Source organism: Corythoichthys intestinalis, chromosome 2, assembly GCF_030265065.1.
Source record: "Corythoichthys intestinalis isolate RoL2023-P3 chromosome 2, ASM3026506v1, whole genome shotgun sequence".
Taxonomy (NCBI): domain Eukaryota; kingdom Metazoa; phylum Chordata; class Actinopteri; order Syngnathiformes; family Syngnathidae; genus Corythoichthys; species Corythoichthys intestinalis.
In genome coordinates this window covers 34,104,273-34,125,379 of record NC_080396.1, presented here as the reverse complement: position 1 = coordinate 34,125,379, position 21,107 = coordinate 34,104,273, and the positions used below count along the sequence as shown (strand labels likewise).

Genomic DNA, 21,107 nt, shown 5'->3' with positions numbered 1-21,107 from the left:
GCTTATGCCTTGCTTCTCTGCACGCTCTGACAAACACATCAATAGAGCGATAATGGCGATGGGCCAGGGAATTTCAAAGGTAGCGTTTTCAAACTTGAATTATTTTCAATCTTTGTTAATTTGCAAAATATTTAAGGATAGTGTTCTGCTTATTGTGCAGTAGGCCTGACAGATTTGCACTGGTTAATGGTCAGTTTACATTTGTGTTTTGTTAACAAGCTAATAGATTTCATTCAAATAAATACCAAATGTTCTAAACTACAGTATGTAGAGTTTCTATTCAATTAGTTAATATAAACATCTTTGATGTGAAAGATGTTATAGAATGTGTAATGTAATAATATGTAGATTATTGGCATATGCCGGTATGAGATTGACGGTATAACCTTAAATTAAAATTTAAAAATATATTCTAAATGAAAAATGCAGTCCTTTAGATGGGCGTAAACCCACAGCCACATCTTAAAACTATAATCAGAACAAAAATTGAATCATTTTCAATGAAAAGCACGTATGACTCGTATCATGTTTACATTAGACACGCACTCTCTTTCCCAACACAGACAGCTGCCAGAGAGAAGAAAAAGTTTTATCAGCGCTAAACATTATATTAAACACCCTGGAGTTTACTCTCGTAGCTGGTGGGAAACATTTATGATAGTGTTTACAAACCTTTAATTTTGTATAAATGCGAACTCATATTAGAGTTATTACCTCTTAGGCAGCCACCCTCCGCAAATGTTTTACATATCGGTTGGCCCTCCATTCTTTAAGCCACGGCTGTCTAACTTTTCTGTAGTCGAAGTATTCCCATACCAGCGATTTCGTTTTCTTCGATGGGGGTGGGGGTCAGGTGTTTCATCTCCTCCAGCCGTCGTGTAGCATATCTGATTCACTGACACTGAGCAACAACCGGTGGCGGAGGGTTGAGCCTTGCAGCTGTAAGAAAGGAATTTCTACCTGCATTTAATGCACATAAAAAGTAGCTAATATCTTAGGGGCGGTATGGCAAAAATGTTGAGGTTTTCAAACCGTGACGTTTCCATACCACGAAATACCTTGAAACCGGTTATCGGCACATGCCTAGTGTAGAACAGTGCTTCAATCATTTTCTGTTACACCCCCCCCCCCCCAGGAAGACGGAAATATTTCACACCCTCCTCCAAACTCTCTGCCACCACTGTAGTTGGTACCATTTGTCATTCAAATTATAAGTACACCTCTGCATAACATTGTACCCTTTTTAATATAAAAACGTAATATAGAACAAAGTATTTGTAACAGAAAAGACTTGATGTGCATCATTTTGCATAAATTAAAAAGCCACATGCAAACTGTAGAAATGCTCACAGGGTGCATTTTTGACCTTTTGATACTGAAAAATAATAATAAATTCTAATTGATTAGCAACATTACACAATGAGGACAATATGCCAAACTATTTGACCGAAAAAACAAAAATAGATTAAAAAAAAAAAAAAAAAAAAAAAAAAAAAAAAAAAACGATAGAGGGACAGTTTTTATTTTTGCTGAAGGCAGTATCAACTCCTTTGCTATGCTGTGGGGGTTACTTTGCACCGAGCTTGGAATGCCATCTTATATCATGCTAACAGTGCTCGCTGGTTTACTGATGTAACTCTGTGAAACAAAGCAGAAAATTGTTGACAATATTCGGCATGTTTTCGCTGAAAAATAAAAAAATCAAGTGGCTGATCAATGTGATTGCAGTCTAATGTCTTTAAGTGACGTCTTAATTGATTTGGCTTCCTGCTGTCCACTGCAAACATTTTTAGACACAGTTAACAGACTGGTCTTTTCTTGTCTCCACCTATATTAAAAGTCAAGGCCAAAAAACCAAACGCTACATCCGCTTTGTCGTATTTCCTCGTCTTAGCTTTTCATATATCCAGTGCTCTTTGCTGTGTGCTCGTTTGGTTAAAAAAATACTACTCACTCTGACGGATGTGGATGTGCAATTACACTTCATTCTAGTACTGCAAAAATGTTCTCCGATGTCACATGCGCCAACCCCGGCATTGGTCTGTGCCCCCCTATTTGAAGAGCATGGTGTAAAACATGAAAAGTAACATGTACTTTGCAGATTAACTAGTTACTCTTACAATGAGGTAACTGAGTTACCAACTCAATTACTTTTTGGGAGAAGTAATTTGTAACTACCAATTACTTTTTTAAAGTAAGATTAACAACACTTATCTCACTGCCATGCAGGAGAACAAGTACTTGGGGGGGCATGTTCAAGCAAAGAACCGTCACCATTATGATACAGAGTGCCTCCCTCCCCATGACTGATTGGCAGCTGCTTGTCTTGCCTCCTGAGGACGTCAGCTGTCGGACCGCGCTCCTTGCTGCAGCATGCGATGATTGCCCTGATTTTGTAGTCTTATCACTTGTCAGTTTCAAAACATCACGACTTCACTTCACCACATCTTGTAATCTGACACATCATAGGGAACGACCCAAAACGATCATATAGTCGAAGTAACTTTTATTTATTGGGCCTGAATTACAGTATTTAAGTGTCATGCTAAACATTTGAAGAATAAACTAATTACTAATGATGGTGTAAAACACTAAACAATTTAAAACATGGTCAGAAAATCAGGCAACAATTGAAAACAAAGTTTCTTGAACAGCTACCATGGGAGAGAACTGGGTCCACGCAGGTTTGCTCCTAAACTACTGGGGGCCTCAAATTGTGGTCTGTTGTAGAATGACAAAAAAATAAATTAAAAAAAACATTATTTTTGTAAAAAATTACAAACATGCTAATCTCAAGACTGGTTTAGTTGAGGCTTAACATACCCCTGTTGTGTGAAGGCCCCTAGTTCTGCACTCCAAATAAACGGAACGGCTGCCTTGTCGATCTCTGTATAACAAGCATGATTAACTCATTGACTGCCATTGATGGGGATAGACGTCCAATCCAATTGAACTGGGAGGACCGTCAGCAATCATTTGGTGCCAGTCTCCTAGTTCAAACAGATTGGACGTCTAGCACCGTCAAAGATAATAAAACATGGTCATTCACTGCCATCAAGGCATCTAAAGAATTTGAAATCTTGATTTGAATAGCCGACAATGTAAAAAAAAAAAAATCAAAGCTATGCATTTATTATTATTATAGTAGCAGAAGCTAGATACTACAGAACTTGCACATGGATCCATCTTTCCTGAAGCTAATGGGCTGGCACAAATCAAAATCTAGATGTCAGCCTCTATTGTGCCAATGTTGGAAATTATTTTCAATCTTACCCTTTTCCCAGTCTTCGCTCATGTCTGCATTGAACTGAGCCTGAGACATGACCGGAACATCCCTTTTTCCCCATTTGTCATTTCCATCTGCCAACAGAAGAGCCATCAACTCAAGACTGACATGTTAAGATGGACAAAGCTGGCATCTTACCCTCCTTTGTGAACAGTGCAGTTCTGTTGGGACAGGTTTTAGTGTGTTGGGCCAGCTCGTGCTTTGGGACCAAATGGCAAGCATTGAAGGGGCAAGTTTTCAACTCCTTGGCAAGTTGCGGATGGTTCTGCATCAGGAACAATTAAATGAGTCTTGTACATGTGTACATATTTTACAAGCATCAAAAATGCACATAGGCTCACAGCAGTGTTTTCCTCTCTCACTTGCTCGCTCGGATGCTATCTACAGAGGCAACGCCTGTATGTATAGTCTTTTGTATTGTTGTTGTGTGTTTCCACTCGCGATCGAACACTTAAAGCCAGTTGTGTAGTTGTTTGGATGATGTGTGGACCCAAGCGAACGCATGCTAACCATTTGTGAAAGTAATAACTGTATTAGCAGCTAATCATCGCAGATTTACGTTGTTGCGAACATGTTTGTTACTGAGGACGAAGTCGATTGTTTCATTTCTATTTTTAATTTCATTCTTCAAGTGATAACGTTAGGATCAATGGCAAAATAAAGACAAAAAATTATACCGATGTCCTGCATCATCATTTGGGAGTATACAGCGAGCTAAACTCCCAAATGATCATCCAAACAAAGACACAACTGGCTGTAAGTGTCCGATCGCGAGTGGAAACACACAACAACAATTCAAAAGACAATACATACAGGGCTTGCCTCTGTAGATATTTTACAAGAATCAAAAATGCACGTAGGCTCACAGCTGTTTTCCTTTCTCACTAGCTCACTCACTCGCTCGGATGCTTCGTATCTGCGCTTCTTCTGGCGTGTAAGCACGTTCCTCTTCGCGTGAGTAAGTGGCAGTGCGCCCCCACTTAGAATAGAATAGCCCTTTAATGTCATTATACAGTTGTACAATGAAATTGCGGAGCATCTCTCTTTACAGTGCAGAATAAGTTAAAATTTCAAAAGGGACTTGCAAGTATAAAATTTAAATATTAAAAAATATAAAATGTGTATGATGAGAGGTGTATAATAGAGGGAAAGGATGCTGTGATCAATTATTATTAATTATTATTATTTGTCACCCATACCAGGTATGCCATAAAAATTCAACTGGATTAACCTTGTACTAGTCTATTTCCTGTTTCACAAAGGTAAGCAGCAGGCTGACAAAGCCATGATAGCAATGATTTCATATCCAAGTATGTCGCTCTTCATATAAACGCATATATGTATGTATACAGTGTATCACAAAAGTGAGTACACCCCTTGCATTTCTGCAGATATTTATCTTTACATGGGACAAAATGAGTTTGACACAATGAAAAGTAGTCTGTGTGCAGCGTATATAATAGAATTAATTTATTTCCCCCTCAAAATTACTTAAAATATAGCCATTAATTTCTAAACCCCCGGAAACAAAAGTGAGTACACCACTTAGAAACTACATCCCTAAATGTCCAAATTGAGTAGTGCTAGTCATTTTCCTTCTAAAATGTCATGTGACTCGTTAGTGTTACTAGGTCCAGGTGTGCAAAGGGAGCAGGTGTGTTCAAATTTGTAGTGCAGTTCTCACACTTTCTCATACTGGTCACTGAAAGTTCCAACATAGCACGGCATGGCAAAGAACTAAGGATCTTAAAGGGCAACTGAAGACCTTTCCGGATTTTGGTGTTAATTTTATGAATATAAACTTTGGACAACTTCGTCAAAACAACCATGACATTATCAACACGTAATTGTACTGTATATATGACTAGTTTATGATTTCATGTCATCAAAATTTGCTACATTTATTTCTCCTAAGTCATCGTCATCTGATGTCGCAGACGGAAGAAATTCAGCATCTGGCAGGCCTCATAGGATCTCTTCAGTCGTCATCGCTGGACACCGCATCACTTGGGTCATCATATGACTCGACCCACTCTCTCTTGATTTTGGGAAACTGGGTGGCAACTGACTTGCAACGCTTTTTTCATCGTGTAGAGGGTTTCTGCCACTTAATTTTCTATGTTTGGCTTCCTGGAGAAGGAAAAAAAAAAAAAAAATCACAGCAGCATGAAAATATTGGATGAATCCTAATTTTAATTTAATAATAATTTCTTGGTGATCAAATAATAATGCCCCAGTCATAGCAGCATCTATTTGATGCTATTGTTCCCTTTTCAAATAGGCAGACCTTGATGTTGAAGTATAAAAAACAACGAGCCAAGGACCTATTTGGTGCTGGGGACATTTGAATTTACATAACATCTATTGATATAGTAATAAAATCACATGAGTAGACGACATGTCAGCCAACCTATCTACTTGTGACAGGTCAACAGCAAAAAACAGTCGCACTTCAACAAACAGGCAGTAGGAGTCCCCCTCGTTTATCAAAAAAAAAGCCATTAATGTTCTACTTACGTCTTTGTAAAACCAAGGTTGCATTGTTGTAGGTTTTCAAAGCTGTCGTGGCTGAAATGATGAAAACAATGAGCCGATTGGGGACCTGTATGCATGCTAACAAAAACGGTCCAGACCTTTGCAGGAGAAGTTTTTTTTGGACCACTCCTAGAGTCTCGAGTCTTCCTGTGAGTAATTCATCGCTACACATCGAGATGGCATGACGAATCCCGCGAGTAAAACCCACAAAATGTTTGCAATATATGGCGAGGATAGCGTGGTGCTATATTTCCGTGTTCAGAGTGGTGGCGAGGCTTCCTGGAAGTTACGTCATGAGGTAGGGGTCGGCAGGACGGCGCGTCCCTCGTTGCTATGGTGTTGCTATGGCCATAACTCAAAAACTACGCAGTCAATTATTATTTTTTTAATGTGACTTTTTGAGAGAGCGAATGACGCATTTAATACAATTCAACTGAGTAAAACACTTAAGAGCGAAATCTGAAAAGCTCTTCAGTTGCCCTTTAAAAGACGTATTGTTGCGCTACATCACAGGTGTCAAACCGATTCCAGAAAGGGCCAAGTGGGTGCTGGATTTTGTTCCAACCGATAACGCGCAGAGAGTTTAACCAATGAACTTCCTGCTGAAACAAGCAGCACCTGACAAAGTTTAACTGATTACGCATGTAAAAGATCTAATTGGTGAAAAGGTGACCTCTTCATTGGTTGGAAAGCAAACCTGCACCCACTTGGCCCTTTCTGGAATCTGTTTGACACCTGTGCGCTACATAAGGATGACCAAGGCTACAAGAAGATTGCAAACACCCTGAAACTGAGCTGCAGCACAGTGGCTAGGATCATCCAGCGTTTTAAAAGAGCAGGGTCCACTCAGAAAAGGCCTCGGGTTGGTCGTCCAAAGCTGAGCGCACATGCTGAACGTCGGCTTTCTTTGAAAGATCGCCGCAGGAGTACTGTCAGCATTGCTGCATAGATTGAAGAGGTGGGGGGTTAACCTGTTAGTGCTCAGACCACACGCCACACTCTATATCAAATTGGTGTGCATGGCTGTCACCCTTAGGAGGAAGCCTCTTCTGAAGACGGTACACAAGAAAGCCCGTGAACAGTTTGCTGAAGACATGTCAACAAAGCACATGGATTGTTGGAACCATGCACTATGGTCTGATGAGACGAAGATTAATTTGTTTGGTTCCGGTGGTCTCAAGCATGTGTGGCGGCGACCAGGTGACGAGTACAAAATGTGTGTCATCCCTACAGTCAAGGATGGTGGTCGGAATGTCATGGTCTAGGCAGGGCTGCATGAGTGCTGCAGGTGTTGGAGACTTACATTCCATTGAGGGGAAACATGAACTCCAACATGTACTGTGAAATACTGCAGCAGAGCATGATCCCCCTCCCTCAAGAAACTGGGTCGCAGGGCAGTATTACAGCATGACAATAACCCCAAACACACCTCCAAGATGACCACTGCTTTACTGAAGAGCCTGAGGGTAAACGTAATGGACTGGCCAAGCATCTCTCCAGGCTTGAACCCAATAGAACATCTTTGGGGGATCCTCAAGCGGAAGGTGGAGGTGCGCAAAGTCTCAAATATCTGGCAGCTCTGCAACGTCGTCATGGAGGAGTGGAAGAGCATTCCAGTAGGAACCTGTGAAGCTCTGTTCAACTCTATGCCCAGGAGAGTAAAGGCAGTTTTGGATAATACCACACAAAATACTGACAGTTGACATGTTGAATGTTAATATTGACAACTTTTACTAAGGGATGTACTCACTTTTGTTGCCTGGGGTTTAGGTATTAAAGACTGTATTTTGAGTTATTTTGAGGGAAAAATAAATTAACTATTATATAAGCTGCACACAGACTACTTTTCATTGTGTCAAAGTGTCATTTTGTCAGTGTTGTCCCATGAAAAGATATAAATATCTGCTGAAATACGAGGGGTGTACTCACTTTTGTGATACACTGTATACACACACACACACACACACACACACACACACACACACACACACACACACACACATTATATATTTCCCCAAACGGAGTGGTATTGGCCGATATTGCACAGCCAGGTATCGGTGCCAAAAATTGGTATCGGTGCAACACTACTATTCATTTTGGGTGCAATTCCTCTGTCGAATGGTAGTCAACAAACAAAGCAGTGTTAATCTGTAAAGAGAGACCTTACCTTCTTGCATTTCATAAGGTGGTAAGAGAGGCGACAAACTCTAATCTGGTGGCTCTTGTCAAACGGACACTGGACAAGTTTATCTGGATCACAGTTGTTGATCTCTTGACAATGAGAAAAAGGATATTAAATTACTGCTTGCTTCAAATGACCATGTCAATGTTTCCCTGTGTTACTAACCAGGTTCTTCATCAAATGTTCCCACATCAGTTCCACCCTGACGACAAGATCCAATGCTGCTCCCAAACTTAATTGTAGTCATATTCTCTGGAATAAATTAAATTAGTTCACTTATTTTTCAGTGATTTACTTAAAAGGCACTGTCCATTCCAAGTCAAAATTCATAAAAATTGTATGTCTGGGGGGAAAAAAAAAATAGACCGTTGTTAAAATAAGGGATAGAGCTTAGAGGTGTGTGGTCGCACCTGGTCTTCTATGGCAGGGGTCGGAAAACCTTTTTGACCAAGTGAGCCAAAACACCTAAAATATTTTAAAATATGATTCCATGAGAGCAATATAGTGTATGTCATATATATATATATATATATATATATATACACATACATACGTTCTGTTGCCAGCTTGTCAGTCTGTTTTGTGAGCACTTTTTTTTTTTTTTAATGAATGCATCACGCGGGAGCGAGAGTGACGGCACGCTCGGCTTTTACGAGCAGTCGTAGAGTTGTGATTGAAATAAATCTTCAGATAACGACAACAAAGGCCTGACATTGTTACTTGAGATGTTACAATAGTTGCTCAGTTGCCCACTCACCACTTGGAAAACAACAAATAGAAATATGGGGTACCACGCAGTTCACTTTCTTGGTTTAATTGTCCCCTATGCATGTTTTTTTTAGTATACTCCAGTTCAGGCATGTGCGGTCCATAGGGCGGGCAAGAAAAATGGTAGTAGCGTCGCAGTGTCCAAAAGTAGTAGTGGGGCGTGAAGAGAAAAAAATATATATTAGTGATGCACGATAATACATTTTTCAACCAATACCGATAACTGATCACTTCCTCCTCATTCCTACCGATAACCGATAATGTCAAGCCGATAATTCTATTAAAAGATTTATGTAAAATTTTAAACAAAAGAAAATATTACTATGCAAAAATATAATTTATTGCTCTTTTTTTTCAGCATAAAATATGAACAAGTCGTCAATTCCAACATCTAAATAATGACATTGTCTGACATTGTGTAATGGTAAACTTTTGGCAACAATTACTTACAGAGTAAATACCTAAGTTGCACAAAAATGCCTTTAAAAGTAAGCCATTCCTAACATAACATTAATACACTGCAAAACACACTTCCTTAAAACTAGACAGTTTTAAGTGTAAATCTATTGGAAATAAGTGAAATTATCTGCCAGTGCTTCAGGTGTATTTCTCTCAGATTTCTTGGAAGAAAAATAGCTAGCTGAAAATAATATTAACAGCCTTATTTTAAGCAATACATTATTATACTTAATTCTAAAAAAAACTTGGAAGAAGAAAAGATTTTGAATATTTGTGGCTACAGAATATTTGTTATTTCATTACAACAGGAATGTGCATATTTAAATTAATAATTGTTAATAAGTGCCAATAAGTTTAGATTATCTACTGTGACTGTAATTGAGCAGACAAATAAGTTAAATTAATTTGAAAAGTGATTGCTAATGTTATATGCTTTGTTGCACACTGTGAAAATGATTAACTCAAAAGAGCGAGATGTCATGTACCCAATCTGCAGCGCTTTGTTTACATTTGCGGCACTCACGAGTCGCGACATTCGCTTTACAGCAGCTAAACTGATAAACGGCAGTACTATTTGGATGCAGTTGGCGCTCGCATCTCCGTGCGTATTGTTTTGTGCCTGAGTTTTGTTAAGCCGAAAATAAAGGCAGCATTACAAAGTCATCTGACCGCTCGTCATTTTACATACTGAATGCATTATTGACGGGCTGACTTCGTTTTCTCCATGTTTAAATTATCATCTAACCACTGTGCCGTCATGATAAGCTTGCTTACTGGACATCACTTTTCCAAATGTAGTGGTGAAAATGTGATTGGCATGTTTTTCATGAAGAATGGTGGTCGTATAAACTGCATTATTTTTTTATCCAGGGCTTTGGCTCTTGGGTCATTTCGGTAAAAAAAAAAAAATCGTGTCTCGTCTCGGCGCCGGCTACGTTCGTACCGGATAATCCGCCCGCACCGGCCGGTTTGCCGCGGCGTATTCGGGGCCTGGCTCTGCTCAAACGCCGTGAGGGAACGCTCGAGAAACCGGGGTGTTCGCCGGAGGTCCTGAAGCCGGGGAATCGGGCTCTGCCCGCCCCGCCGATGGCGAGGCGGCGGCGGCCTGCCGGACCGGCCAGAGCGGCGGGCTCCGTCGGAAGACGGCTACTTGCCGACTATCGGTCTCCAGTCGTGCCGGTGTTTAGCCTTAGATGCGAGTTTACCACCCGCCTTGGGCTGCTTTCCCAAACAACCCGACTCTGTATCGTCACAAGCCCCTAGTTTAACTTAGTGTTTACAATAGCTTTAGCATTCCCGCTAGCAGCAGCAGCCTGGTATTCGTTCCAAAAATCTTTGTGATACAGTTTTAAATGGATGCTGGGTTAGTGGTTTTGAATGAGGACGCTTTCTTTCGGCCTCGTGGAACTTCTGCGGTACATGTTTCGCAAATGGCGAGAGCGTCGTTTTTTTAGTAACAGCCGCCATAATATTCAACTATTTCTTGTCGTGTAACTCCGCCTCCTCAACCCCTCCTCCCTCAGGGGCTTCAGAGAGGGGAGGGGTTGAGGAGGCGGCGTGCTGAATTCTTCCGTTGTGCACATTTTGAGGCTAAATCAAGTATATAATTATCGGATTGCATTATCGGTTGAATTTTTTATTATCTGGATTATCTGTGTGACGTCATAATTGCCATTATCGGCCGATAATTATCGGCCACCGATATTATCGTGTATCTTTAATATATATATAATATTTGGTGATAACAGTATTTAAATATATATATATATATATATATATATACAGTATATAATTAAAAAAACATTACATATAGTGTAAATGGCCTCGCTTCCGCTATCCAAACAGCTAAACACGAAAAGGCTCACACTCTGGATGTTTTCTGAAATCCTTTATGTGTCTCTCTTTTCTTTTTTGTGAAATTAAAACAATAAAAAATACATGCAATCAGCATCAATGCTGGAAGTAACAAAAATGTCATCCATATATGCAAATACAATTGGCCTGTATGAAATAGTGCTTAATTAGTAATATAAACACATTCAGTCTCAAATATGCAACCAAAACACAATATGCTGAGTGTAACTCTCAATTTGACCACAAAATACTTATAGACGTTGCTCTAACAAACACAAATGCCACAGAAGTTGTGAGCGTGAAGCTGCCATGTAACACACTGAATCACGTTTGGAGAACTTCCTATAGACCCTACCCACCGACGTCACAAAACCACGTGCTCGCTGTGTGGTTCCGCCCACTTGTCCGTCATTTTGTCTCTGTATTAGCATTGTTTTCAATTGATCGAGGAATTTAAAATGCATTTCATGGAAGACCCGGTGCTTTCTGATGCCGTAAACTCACTGGATGTGTTGCATAAAAGGCGTTATGTGGAAAAGCTTCGTTCTATACAGTCACCAGATCCATATTTGATGCCCAAATCGATGTTTTTCGACCCACTGTCTTCGCCCTGTCTGCCTGACATCTGCTACGCTGATATTTACAATTATCTTGTCCACACATATTTGTCAGCCCCGTAGACGAGGCCAGTTTCTTTCACTTGGTACCAGCTAAATATTATTCAAAAAATAACGATGGTGGAAGAAAGGGAAGTCACAAACATCTTGAATTTGAAACTATGTCGTACTACGTCGTATGTTGTCGGCGATTAGCCTCACAATGATGTTAATTGTGGTTATTTGTCAGCCCCGTAGACGAGGCCAGTTTCTTTCACTTGGTACCAGCTAAATATTATTCAAAAAATAACGATGGTGGAAGAAAGGGAAGTCACAAACATCTTGAATTTGAAACTATGTCGTACTACGTCGTATGTTGTCGGCGATTAGCCTCGCAATGATCTTAATTGTGGTTATTTGTCAGCCCAAAACCCTCTAAGTATATTTTAAATGCATCTTACCGGATATAAAATGACTACTACATAGTCTGTGGTGATTTTTTGGTGCCCAGTTTTCACGTCGAATTGCAGCCGTCCATTTCGCTCTCTTTGGATCCCTCGGAATATGGTAAAACTTCAAGTCTCTCCTTCCATCTTCTCTGTTACTGCAACCAACAGCCACACACGCCTTCACCATTTTGATTATTAATGTTAAGGAGCAGGAAAAACACGCCGTAAATAGGAGAAATGTACGTAGCCGTAACAGGTTAACACTATGTTTTGACGGACAAGTGGGCTGTACCATTCAGGAGAGCGGAGTTGTGACGTCACGTGGGTAGGGTCTATTTGCATTCTTCTTCTACTGTTTTGGTGGAAACAATAATTAAACCGGCCACAAGATGGGGCGCTTTAGCAACTGATAAAGATGGTACAATATAGGAAACATAACATATAGTAATATATCTTTAAATTGCAATGAAATTATTTTTGTAATGTGCCTTCCGCCCATTTCACTGTTTTCTGCGATGTGGTAATTTCACCAAAATCCCAAATCTCACTCACCCTTGCAGGCCATAAAGCTACCTGAAGGTGTTATTTTTACCCTGCAAACCTCCACAATTGAGGTGAGGGACACATTATCATGAAAAGACAAAAACCATCGCCATCGCATTTCAGGGGAGAGAAAAAAAAAAGTAAAAACGTAAAAATAAAGTTATGTTGTGATAAAAAAAAAAAAACAACGTTTAATTGCATAAGCACTTAGGTACTTAGCGCAATTGCAAGATAGCGGTAATTTACATAGGAGTTTAGATTATATGCCAAGGCTAAATTATATCATTAGCCAGCCCTATTGTTTTAGAGGGGCACGTTGAGGTGGCGTGGAGATTGTAAACCCGCTATGGTCGTTTTTGAGCATGTTTAGATGAAAACATAGCGATGAACCTCCCTGTGCCATGCGCAACACTTGGGCTGTCCCAGAAGCACTAAATACGGGCAAAAAGACAGAGGATCAGGGTGGATTCCCCATGTAAGACACCACATAACTATGGCTGTTTTACCCCAAATTGTGGCATTCCGAGGCGAAATATGACATTCAACAAATGGACCTGAATGGGTGCCAATTGTTTGTGCTACTTTTGCGCTAGTTGTTGGGACGCACTCCATTATTAAGTGAGTTGGTACGCTCCATAAACCGCGGGTTTTGAATACGGAAACGCTGCGAGTGACGTCATTACTTGAAATTAATATCTCAAACGATAGCAGCATGAACAAAATTTTTTACAGCACAAACGAGCACAAATGTAGCATAAACTAATGGCACCATTCAGGTCCATTTTTCAATAAATGGGGGGCAGCATGACGTAATCACTCGAAATTAATATCTCAAGATCTCCAAAACGATAGCAGCACAAACAAAGCATAAACCATTGACACCATTTTTAATCAAAATAGGGGGCTGGTTGACCTCAGATTGACCAATAAAATAATTGTAAATATCTAAAAAACAACAGCAGCACAAACAAAACTTTTTACAACACAAACATAGCACAAACAATTGATATCATTATCTAAATTTGCGTCTGATGGAGGGGAAGGGGGGGTCAACTTCACAGAGGTAAACTCCACATAGGACCTGTGCTTTGAACCTTTGATCACAGAACTGTGAGCGGCCATGGGGAAAAAAATATGTTTAGCTTATCTTTACAAGTGTAAAATTCTAATGAGGCTAAAATTTAAATATGTAACGTAAGCATATTGTAAATACACCTATTAGCACAGTAGTTGACCAATCTCAAATATATCATTTTTACTAGTGATGCACGATAATACATTTTTCAACCGATACCGATAACCGATAATTTCCTCCTCATTCCAACCGATAACCGATAATGTCAAGCCGATAATTCTATTAAAAGATTTATGTAAAATTTTAAGGTATACACAAAAGAAAATATTACTGTGCAAAAATATAATTTATTGCTCTTTTTTTCAACATAACATATGAACAAGTCGTCAATTCAAACATCTAAATAATGACAGATTGTCTGACATTGTGTAATGGTAAACCTTTGGCAACAATTACTTACAGAGTAAATACCTAAATTGCACAAAAATGCCTTTAAAAGTAAGCCATTCCTAACATATATAAAATTAATACACTGCAAAACACACCTCCTTAAAACTAGTCAGTTTTAAATGTAAATCTATTGGCAATAAGTGAAATTATCTGCCATCGCTTCAAGTGTATTTCTCTCAGATTTTTCGGAAGAAAAATAGCTAGCTGAAAATAATAACAGCCTTGTTTTAAGCAAAACTTTATTATACTTAATCCTAAAAAAAAAAAAAAAAAAAAAAAAAAAAAAAAAAAAAAAAAAACTTGGAAGAAGGAAAGATTTTGAATAATATTTGTGGCTACAGAATATTGATTTAAGAATTTGATTATCTACTGTGACTGTAATTGAGCAGAGAAATAAGTTAAATAATTTGAAAAGTGATTGCTAATGTTATATGCTTTGTTGCACACTGTGAAAATGATTAACTCAAAAGAGCGAGATGTCATGTACCCATTCTGCAGCGCTTTGTTTACATTTGCGGCTTTTACGACATTTGCTTTACAGCAGCTAAACTGCTACACGGCAGTACTATTTGGAAGGAGTTGGAGCTCGCATCCACGTGCGTGTTGTTTTGTGCCTGAGTTTTGTTAAGCCGAAAATAAAGGCAGCGTTACAAAGTCATCTGACCGCTCGTCATTTTACATACTGAATGCATTATTGACTGGCTGACTTAGTTTTCTCCATGTTTAAATTATCATCTAACCACTGTGCCGTCATGATAAGCTTGCTTACTGGACATCACTTTTTCATGAAGAATGGTGGTCGTATAAACTGCATTTTTTTTAAAATCCAGGGCTTTGGTTCTCGGGTCATTTAGGTAAAAAAAATAAATAATGTGTCTCGTCTCGGCAGCAGCTACGTTCGTACCGGATAATCCGCCCGCCCCGGTGTTGTGCCGAAAAATAGCCGCCCCCCACGTGAAATGTCCCTCCTGACGGGAACGCTTATTTATAACGCTTCATTGAGCGTTTATTTGATTTATTTGTTTATTTATTTTATTATTGAGCGCCCACACGTCACTCGTACAGCTTTTTCTTACCAATCGATGGACTTGGAAACGACTTTTTGTAACGTGAATATATGTATTATTTTACCCTGCTTGAACTAATAAATGTCATACCTGTGTGATTGTCATTGAGATATGGTCGTGAAAACCTGTAGACTAATACATTTCTGTTCAAAGATGGGTTATGTGGCCCAGTCCACGATTTGTCACTAAAATAAAGTACTAGTATTTTGTCTAATTTATTTATTTAAAACTGATTTTACAGTCCTAAATCCATTGCTGTAATGCGTCCATGAAAACATTTGTTGATGTTTTCACCTCAATAAAGCGTTATAAATTAGCGTTCCCGTCAGGTGGGACATTTCACGCGGGGCGGCTATTTTTCGGCACAACACCGGCCGGTTCGCCGCGGCGTATTCGGGTCCTGGCTCTGCTCGCACGCCGTGGGAGAACGCTCGAGAAACCGGGGTGTTCACCGGAGGTCGCGAGGCGGCGGCCTGCCGGACCGGCCAGAGCGGCGGGCTCCGTCGGAAGACGGCTACTTGCCGACTATCAGTCTCCAGTCGTGCCGGTGTTTAGCCTTACATGCGAATTTACCACCCGCCTTGGGCTACATTCCCAAACAGCCCGACTCAGTATCGTCACAAGCCCTGTAGTTTAACTTAGTTAGTGTTTACAATAGCTTTAGCATTCCCGCTAGCAGCAGCCTCGTATTCGTTCCAAAAATCTTTGTGATGCAGTTTTAAATGTCTGCTGGGTTAGTGGTTTTGAATGAGGACGCTTTCTTTCTGCCTCGTGGAACTTCTACGGTACATGTTTCGCAGATGGCGAGAGCGTCGTTTTTTTTTTTTTAGTAACAGCCGCCATAATATTCAACTACTTCTTGTCGTGTAACTCCGCCTCCTCAACCCCTCCTCCCTCAGGGGCTTCAGAGAGGGGAGGGGTTGAGGAGGCGGCGTGCTGAATTCTTCGGTTGCGCACATTTGGAGGCTAAATCAAGTATATAATTATCGGATTGCATTATCGGTTGAATTTTTTTATTATCTGGATTATCTGTGTGACGTCATAATTGCCATTATCGGCCGATAATTATCGGTGACCGATATTATCGTGTATCTTTAATTTTTACATTAAAAAAAAAAAAAAAAAAAAAAAGTATTTGGAAAAAAAAAAAAAAAAAAAAAAAGATTAATTACGAGTAGGTTTGGGCATCGAGCATCGATGGGATCCAGGATAACACTCTGGTTCTACCGGAACCGTTCGAATAGATGAGCTTTGAGCAACAAAAACAAAGTGGCTAATTTAGCTTAGCACAAAAAAAACGTGTTGCTTCGCTTCACATAAATGACAACAAATTAACAGAATAAACACACCGAAATAATATCAGACTCTCTGATAAAACTTGCTTACAGATCTTGTTTTATCCAGGGTTCCCAACGATGTGTAGTGCAGGGGAGGTGTGTAGAGTCTGTACACCTCAAGGATACTTTTCCAACTAAAGTATTAAGTTCTTTTTGCCTGCTGCTTCCATTACGTCACCACTAGGGGAAGCCAACCGCACACAGCAAAACCCCCCCAAAAAACTGTCCGGAGTTACAATAGTGACATCTTGTGGACGGATGAACAATATATCAGTTTAGAAAGAAACTTTAAAAAGTAGTCTACTTAAGATCAAGGGACAGAACATTCCCCGCCTGACATGTCAGCCCTTAACCAACTTGTAGAAATACCACGTAAAACAAACGATGCAATACAATAAATGCCTGCAGCATAAGACACTCTAAAATATAGGCAAAATAATATGTGTAAATGTTTTCTTTGTGAGCTTTTGAAAAATATATTTATGAAAGTGCATTCCTGTGGGAAGAAACTATCAGATATTTATATACAAGTTGAAAATAGCCCTGTAAGAAATTCATAGCAAAGTTAATTGAAAGTTATATAATTCAAAAAATAATTGAGAAGAAATTAATATATCTATACGTCATATAATTATTTATATTAATATTTTTTTTACCCCGCCTATTAAAAGAATCTGAGTCAAGAATCGTTTGGAACAGGAATCGAAAACGTGGAATCGGAACCGTTCAAACGATGCCCAACTCTAATCATGCGATAACTATGGACTGCATGAGAATGACCTTTTAACTAGAGCTGTCCCGACTAGTCGACATAGTCGACGTCATCGATGACGTAAATCCGTCGACGAGCACAACATCCCGTCGACGGTTAATGAAGGGTTAAAAAAAAAATGCGCGGAAAGTTCAGAATGTCGGATGTTCTGTATGCAAGCGGGGAAAGCGGCACAAAGCCAAAAAAGCGCACCAGAGTGTCCAAAACATTGACTTATTTCAAAGAAATAAAGGAGGGTACACTCTTGTGTCCTGTCTCTTCACTGCCAAGCTTGGCTGCACGTCGGCCGTGAATAAACACCTCAAGCGCCGTCACCGTTTGTAAAAAAAAAAAAAAAAAAAAAAAATTTTTCATTTTTTGTACACCAGAGGGTGCTGTCGCTTTACTAAATAATAATGTTTCATTGACAATGGGCCTGTAAGTGTTATTAGTATTGCCAACTGAAAGGTTTATTTCATGTTATGGTTTATTTTATGGTATAGAAAATTATATAACGTTAAAAGGTCATAAATATATACAGTATATACAGTGATTGCACTCAAGGAAGAGATTGTCAATGATAAGGTAATAAATTAAGGTAAAGGCAATTCATATAGGCAATTCATTGATATATAAATAAGGTTTAAAAGGAAAAAGGTGAAAAGTTTTCATTAATTTCTAATTGTGTTGTTTTATTTGTGTGCACCGTAGCTCTTACAGTGTGATTACATCAAGGATGGAATAAAAGTTGTAAACCATCAGTTTAAGAGACCATCTTTTCAATCGGGATGCTACACTAGTTAATTCTATCAGCATTTGAAGTCATTGTTTATTTGTGATTTATTATTATTATTTACGTGTTTATTTGTACTTTAGTAAATAATTTAAGTGTTCCAATATGTTTTTTGTGAATTGATAAGCGTCAACAAAAATTTCATTGCTAAATTAGTAAACAAAAACAAAAAATATTTTTTAAAATTATTAGATTAGTCGACTAATCGTAAAAATAGTCGGCTGACTAATCGGGAGAAAATTAGTCGTTTGGGACAGCCCTACTTTTAACCAATTGATGGCATTAGTATTAATATTTGAAAAAATAGGACAGAAATCAAGGACTGTATATAATCTGTTTTGACCATAGTATGTAGTAAGAACAAAAATGCCGATGACCATACCTGCTATTTCTGTTGAATTATCAAATATAAAACTATTCAGTCTCATTTTTTTCTGTTGACTGTTTATCCTAACAAGTAGAATAAATATTATCAAGCTTCAAAACGTTTCTTTGAGCATGTATAGTTGTCAATGAGACATCAATATTACTAATTTTGACAAAAAATATATTGGTAAATGGTGTTACACTTGTATAGACCCCACTCACATGACGTCACAACCACGCCTCCGCGCCATATTGTCCGTCAGCTCGTCGTGTTTACGCATTACCGCTACGTAAATTCCTCCTATTATGGAGTGTTTTTCTGCTCGTTAACATTAATAATCACAATGGTGAAGGCGTGTGTGGCGGTTGGTTGCAGTAACAGAGAAGATAGACGGAGAGACTTGAAGTTCTACCGTATTCCGAGAGACCCGGAGAGGAGAGCGAGATGGACTGCTGCAATTCGACGAGAAAACTGGGCACCAAACGATCACCACAGACTATGTAGTAGTCATTTTATACCTGGTAAGATGCATTTAATATATATTTAGAGGGTTTTGGACTGACAACCACAATTAAGATAATTGCGAGGCTAATCGCCGACAACATACAGTTTCAAATTCAAGATATTTATTTCTTCCGCCATCATTATTTTTTGAATAATATTTAGATGGTACCAAGTGAAAGAAGCTGGCTTCGTCTACGGATCATCAGTTAAACAGGGGTGTCCAAACTTTTTGCAAAGGGGGCCAGATTTGGTGTGGTAAAAATGTGGGGGCTACCTTGGCTGATTTACGTAGAACAATATATTTAAACAATTTTTAGCAAGCCCTTCTGTGTGTCACATTTGCTTTATTATTATTTTTTAAAATTCGTAATTTCAACAATCTCGCCTTTGTGGCGTTCTCTTTCGACACTCGAGCTGTTGCGAAATACTGCTGCTGTGAAATTAAACTAGCTTCAAGTTGCTATAATTTCTCGCTGCGTATCTTCCTTGTAATGTTGTCGTACATGTCAGCGTGTCTTGTTTGGTAATATCTCGTCACATCTAACTCTTTGAAAACAGCGACTGCCTCTTTGCAAATGAGGCAGACACAGTTGTTTCGTATTGTATTGAAGAAATAGTCCAATATCCACCTATCCTTGAAGCGTCGGCCATCGCAGTCAACTTTTTTTTTTTTTTTTATCGATTGTCGCCATTTTAGAAAATTGAAAGTCAAGAGTCACACGGGGTAATGTTGCTTAGAGTGCTGCTCAAGTGACGTTGAAACAACTTTGTTCTATGGCATGTCAGGCGATGATGGTTGGGTTAACATTGTTTTAAAGTTCATGAACTAATGTTGACAAATATTTGATTTATGATTGATGAATTATGGATGAGCGGTCATTTTGGTCGAAAACATAAGATTGTTTCAGTGTTCCAATATTATTAATGATCGAAATGACGTTTAGGTTTTGTATGGATTTCAACGTTGAAACAACATTAATTTAGGGGGCAAAAGTGATGTTGATTTAACAATACAAGATCGACAGCGGAATGTTGATACAACATCTTTTCAACATCAGTCTGCTCTCTGGGTATCTTGCTCAAAGATACTTTGACGATTTCATCGGGGCGAGAATCTACACCACCACTGAGCCACACCATCCACCATTGGAAGTTTTTTTTTTTTTTTTTTTGTCTTTTAGGGTCCAAAATGTTGATTATAATAGGTCTGATTGGTCAGTGAAGAAAACAACCGTTTGGACATGAAGGTTATGGTGTCCTGAAAAAATGGATCCAACCAGGCCAGTTAGAACATTTTTACCTTTGAAATATAAAAGGCGACATCAAAGGGAGGCAAATTCGAACAAAATAGCCTCGTGCGTTAAAGGAAAAAACGACAAATTTACAACAAAATTACATTAAAGAACCGAAAGTCAAAAAGTACACTCAGCTGTGATTGGACGAATCTACCAGAAACAATAGGTACTGATAAACTAGGAAGTTATTCCGCTTCTGGCGTGAGATTTGAAAATGAGCATGACCAATAACACGAACGTGGCTTCCGATAGAGGGATTGGGGAATTGAGTGGGTAAAACTAACATGAGGACACAATTATGGAGCACAGAGTGGATTTTTCTTTGGCTCAAAATATTTTTCTGTGCTCAAAATCAATTAAGATGCTCGTCCACAATATTTAATTGCTCGTCTAATACATTTTTCTGTGCTCAAAATCTATCATTGCTCGCTCAGAATTGTGGCGCAAGTAGGCGAAGAGCCAGATGTACTCATCAAAAGAGCCAGATATGGCTGGCGAGACGTAAGTTCCCGAGTCCCGACTCCTCCCTTTGGAGCTCCTTAAGAACGTGGCGTCAAGTTTTTTTTTTTTTTTACCCTTGCTGACCTTTAAAAGGTTGTTGTATGGGTCAAGTAATTTATATTATACTTACCGTTTGAGTCAAGGAAGTGGTTCCTGAATAAAGGTCTGCGTTGGGAGAGGATGCAGATCGATTCTGGAAGAATTTGTTGTGTTGCTAATAAAACATGTGCAATTGGCGCATCTTCTTTGATCTCTTTATGTCGTTTTTTGTCAAGAACAGTAAAGGTGCATTACT

The 21,107-nt window shown here is 39.1% G+C and overlaps 1 protein-coding gene across 2 annotated transcripts; it reads right to left on the bottom strand.

Annotated features, from left to right (window-relative positions):
• Window positions 1-2,481: 2,481 nt before the first annotated feature.
• On the bottom strand, window positions 2,482-21,091 carry zgc:56699 (uncharacterized protein LOC405758 homolog). Of its 2 annotated transcripts, XM_057830404.1 has the most exons (8): window positions 20,943-21,074; window positions 8,414-8,468; window positions 8,169-8,255; window positions 7,989-8,092; window positions 3,425-3,551; window positions 3,274-3,360; window positions 2,824-2,887; window positions 2,485-2,721 (listed from the first exon to the last, which is right to left on the bottom strand). In XM_057830404.1, exons 3-8 carry the CDS (start codon window positions 8,248-8,250, stop codon window positions 2,655-2,657), a joined length of 531 nt encoding a protein of 176 aa, XP_057686387.1. In that variant the 5' UTR covers window positions 8,251-8,255; window positions 8,414-8,468; window positions 20,943-21,074; the 3' UTR covers window positions 2,485-2,654. The 2 variants fall into 2 exon arrangements, with proteins under 2 accessions (XP_057686388.1, XP_057686387.1); XM_057830405.1 differs by lacking the exon at window positions 8,414-8,468 and having other exon boundaries at window positions 2,482-2,721; window positions 20,943-21,091.
• Window positions 21,092-21,107: the final 16 nt, after the last annotated feature.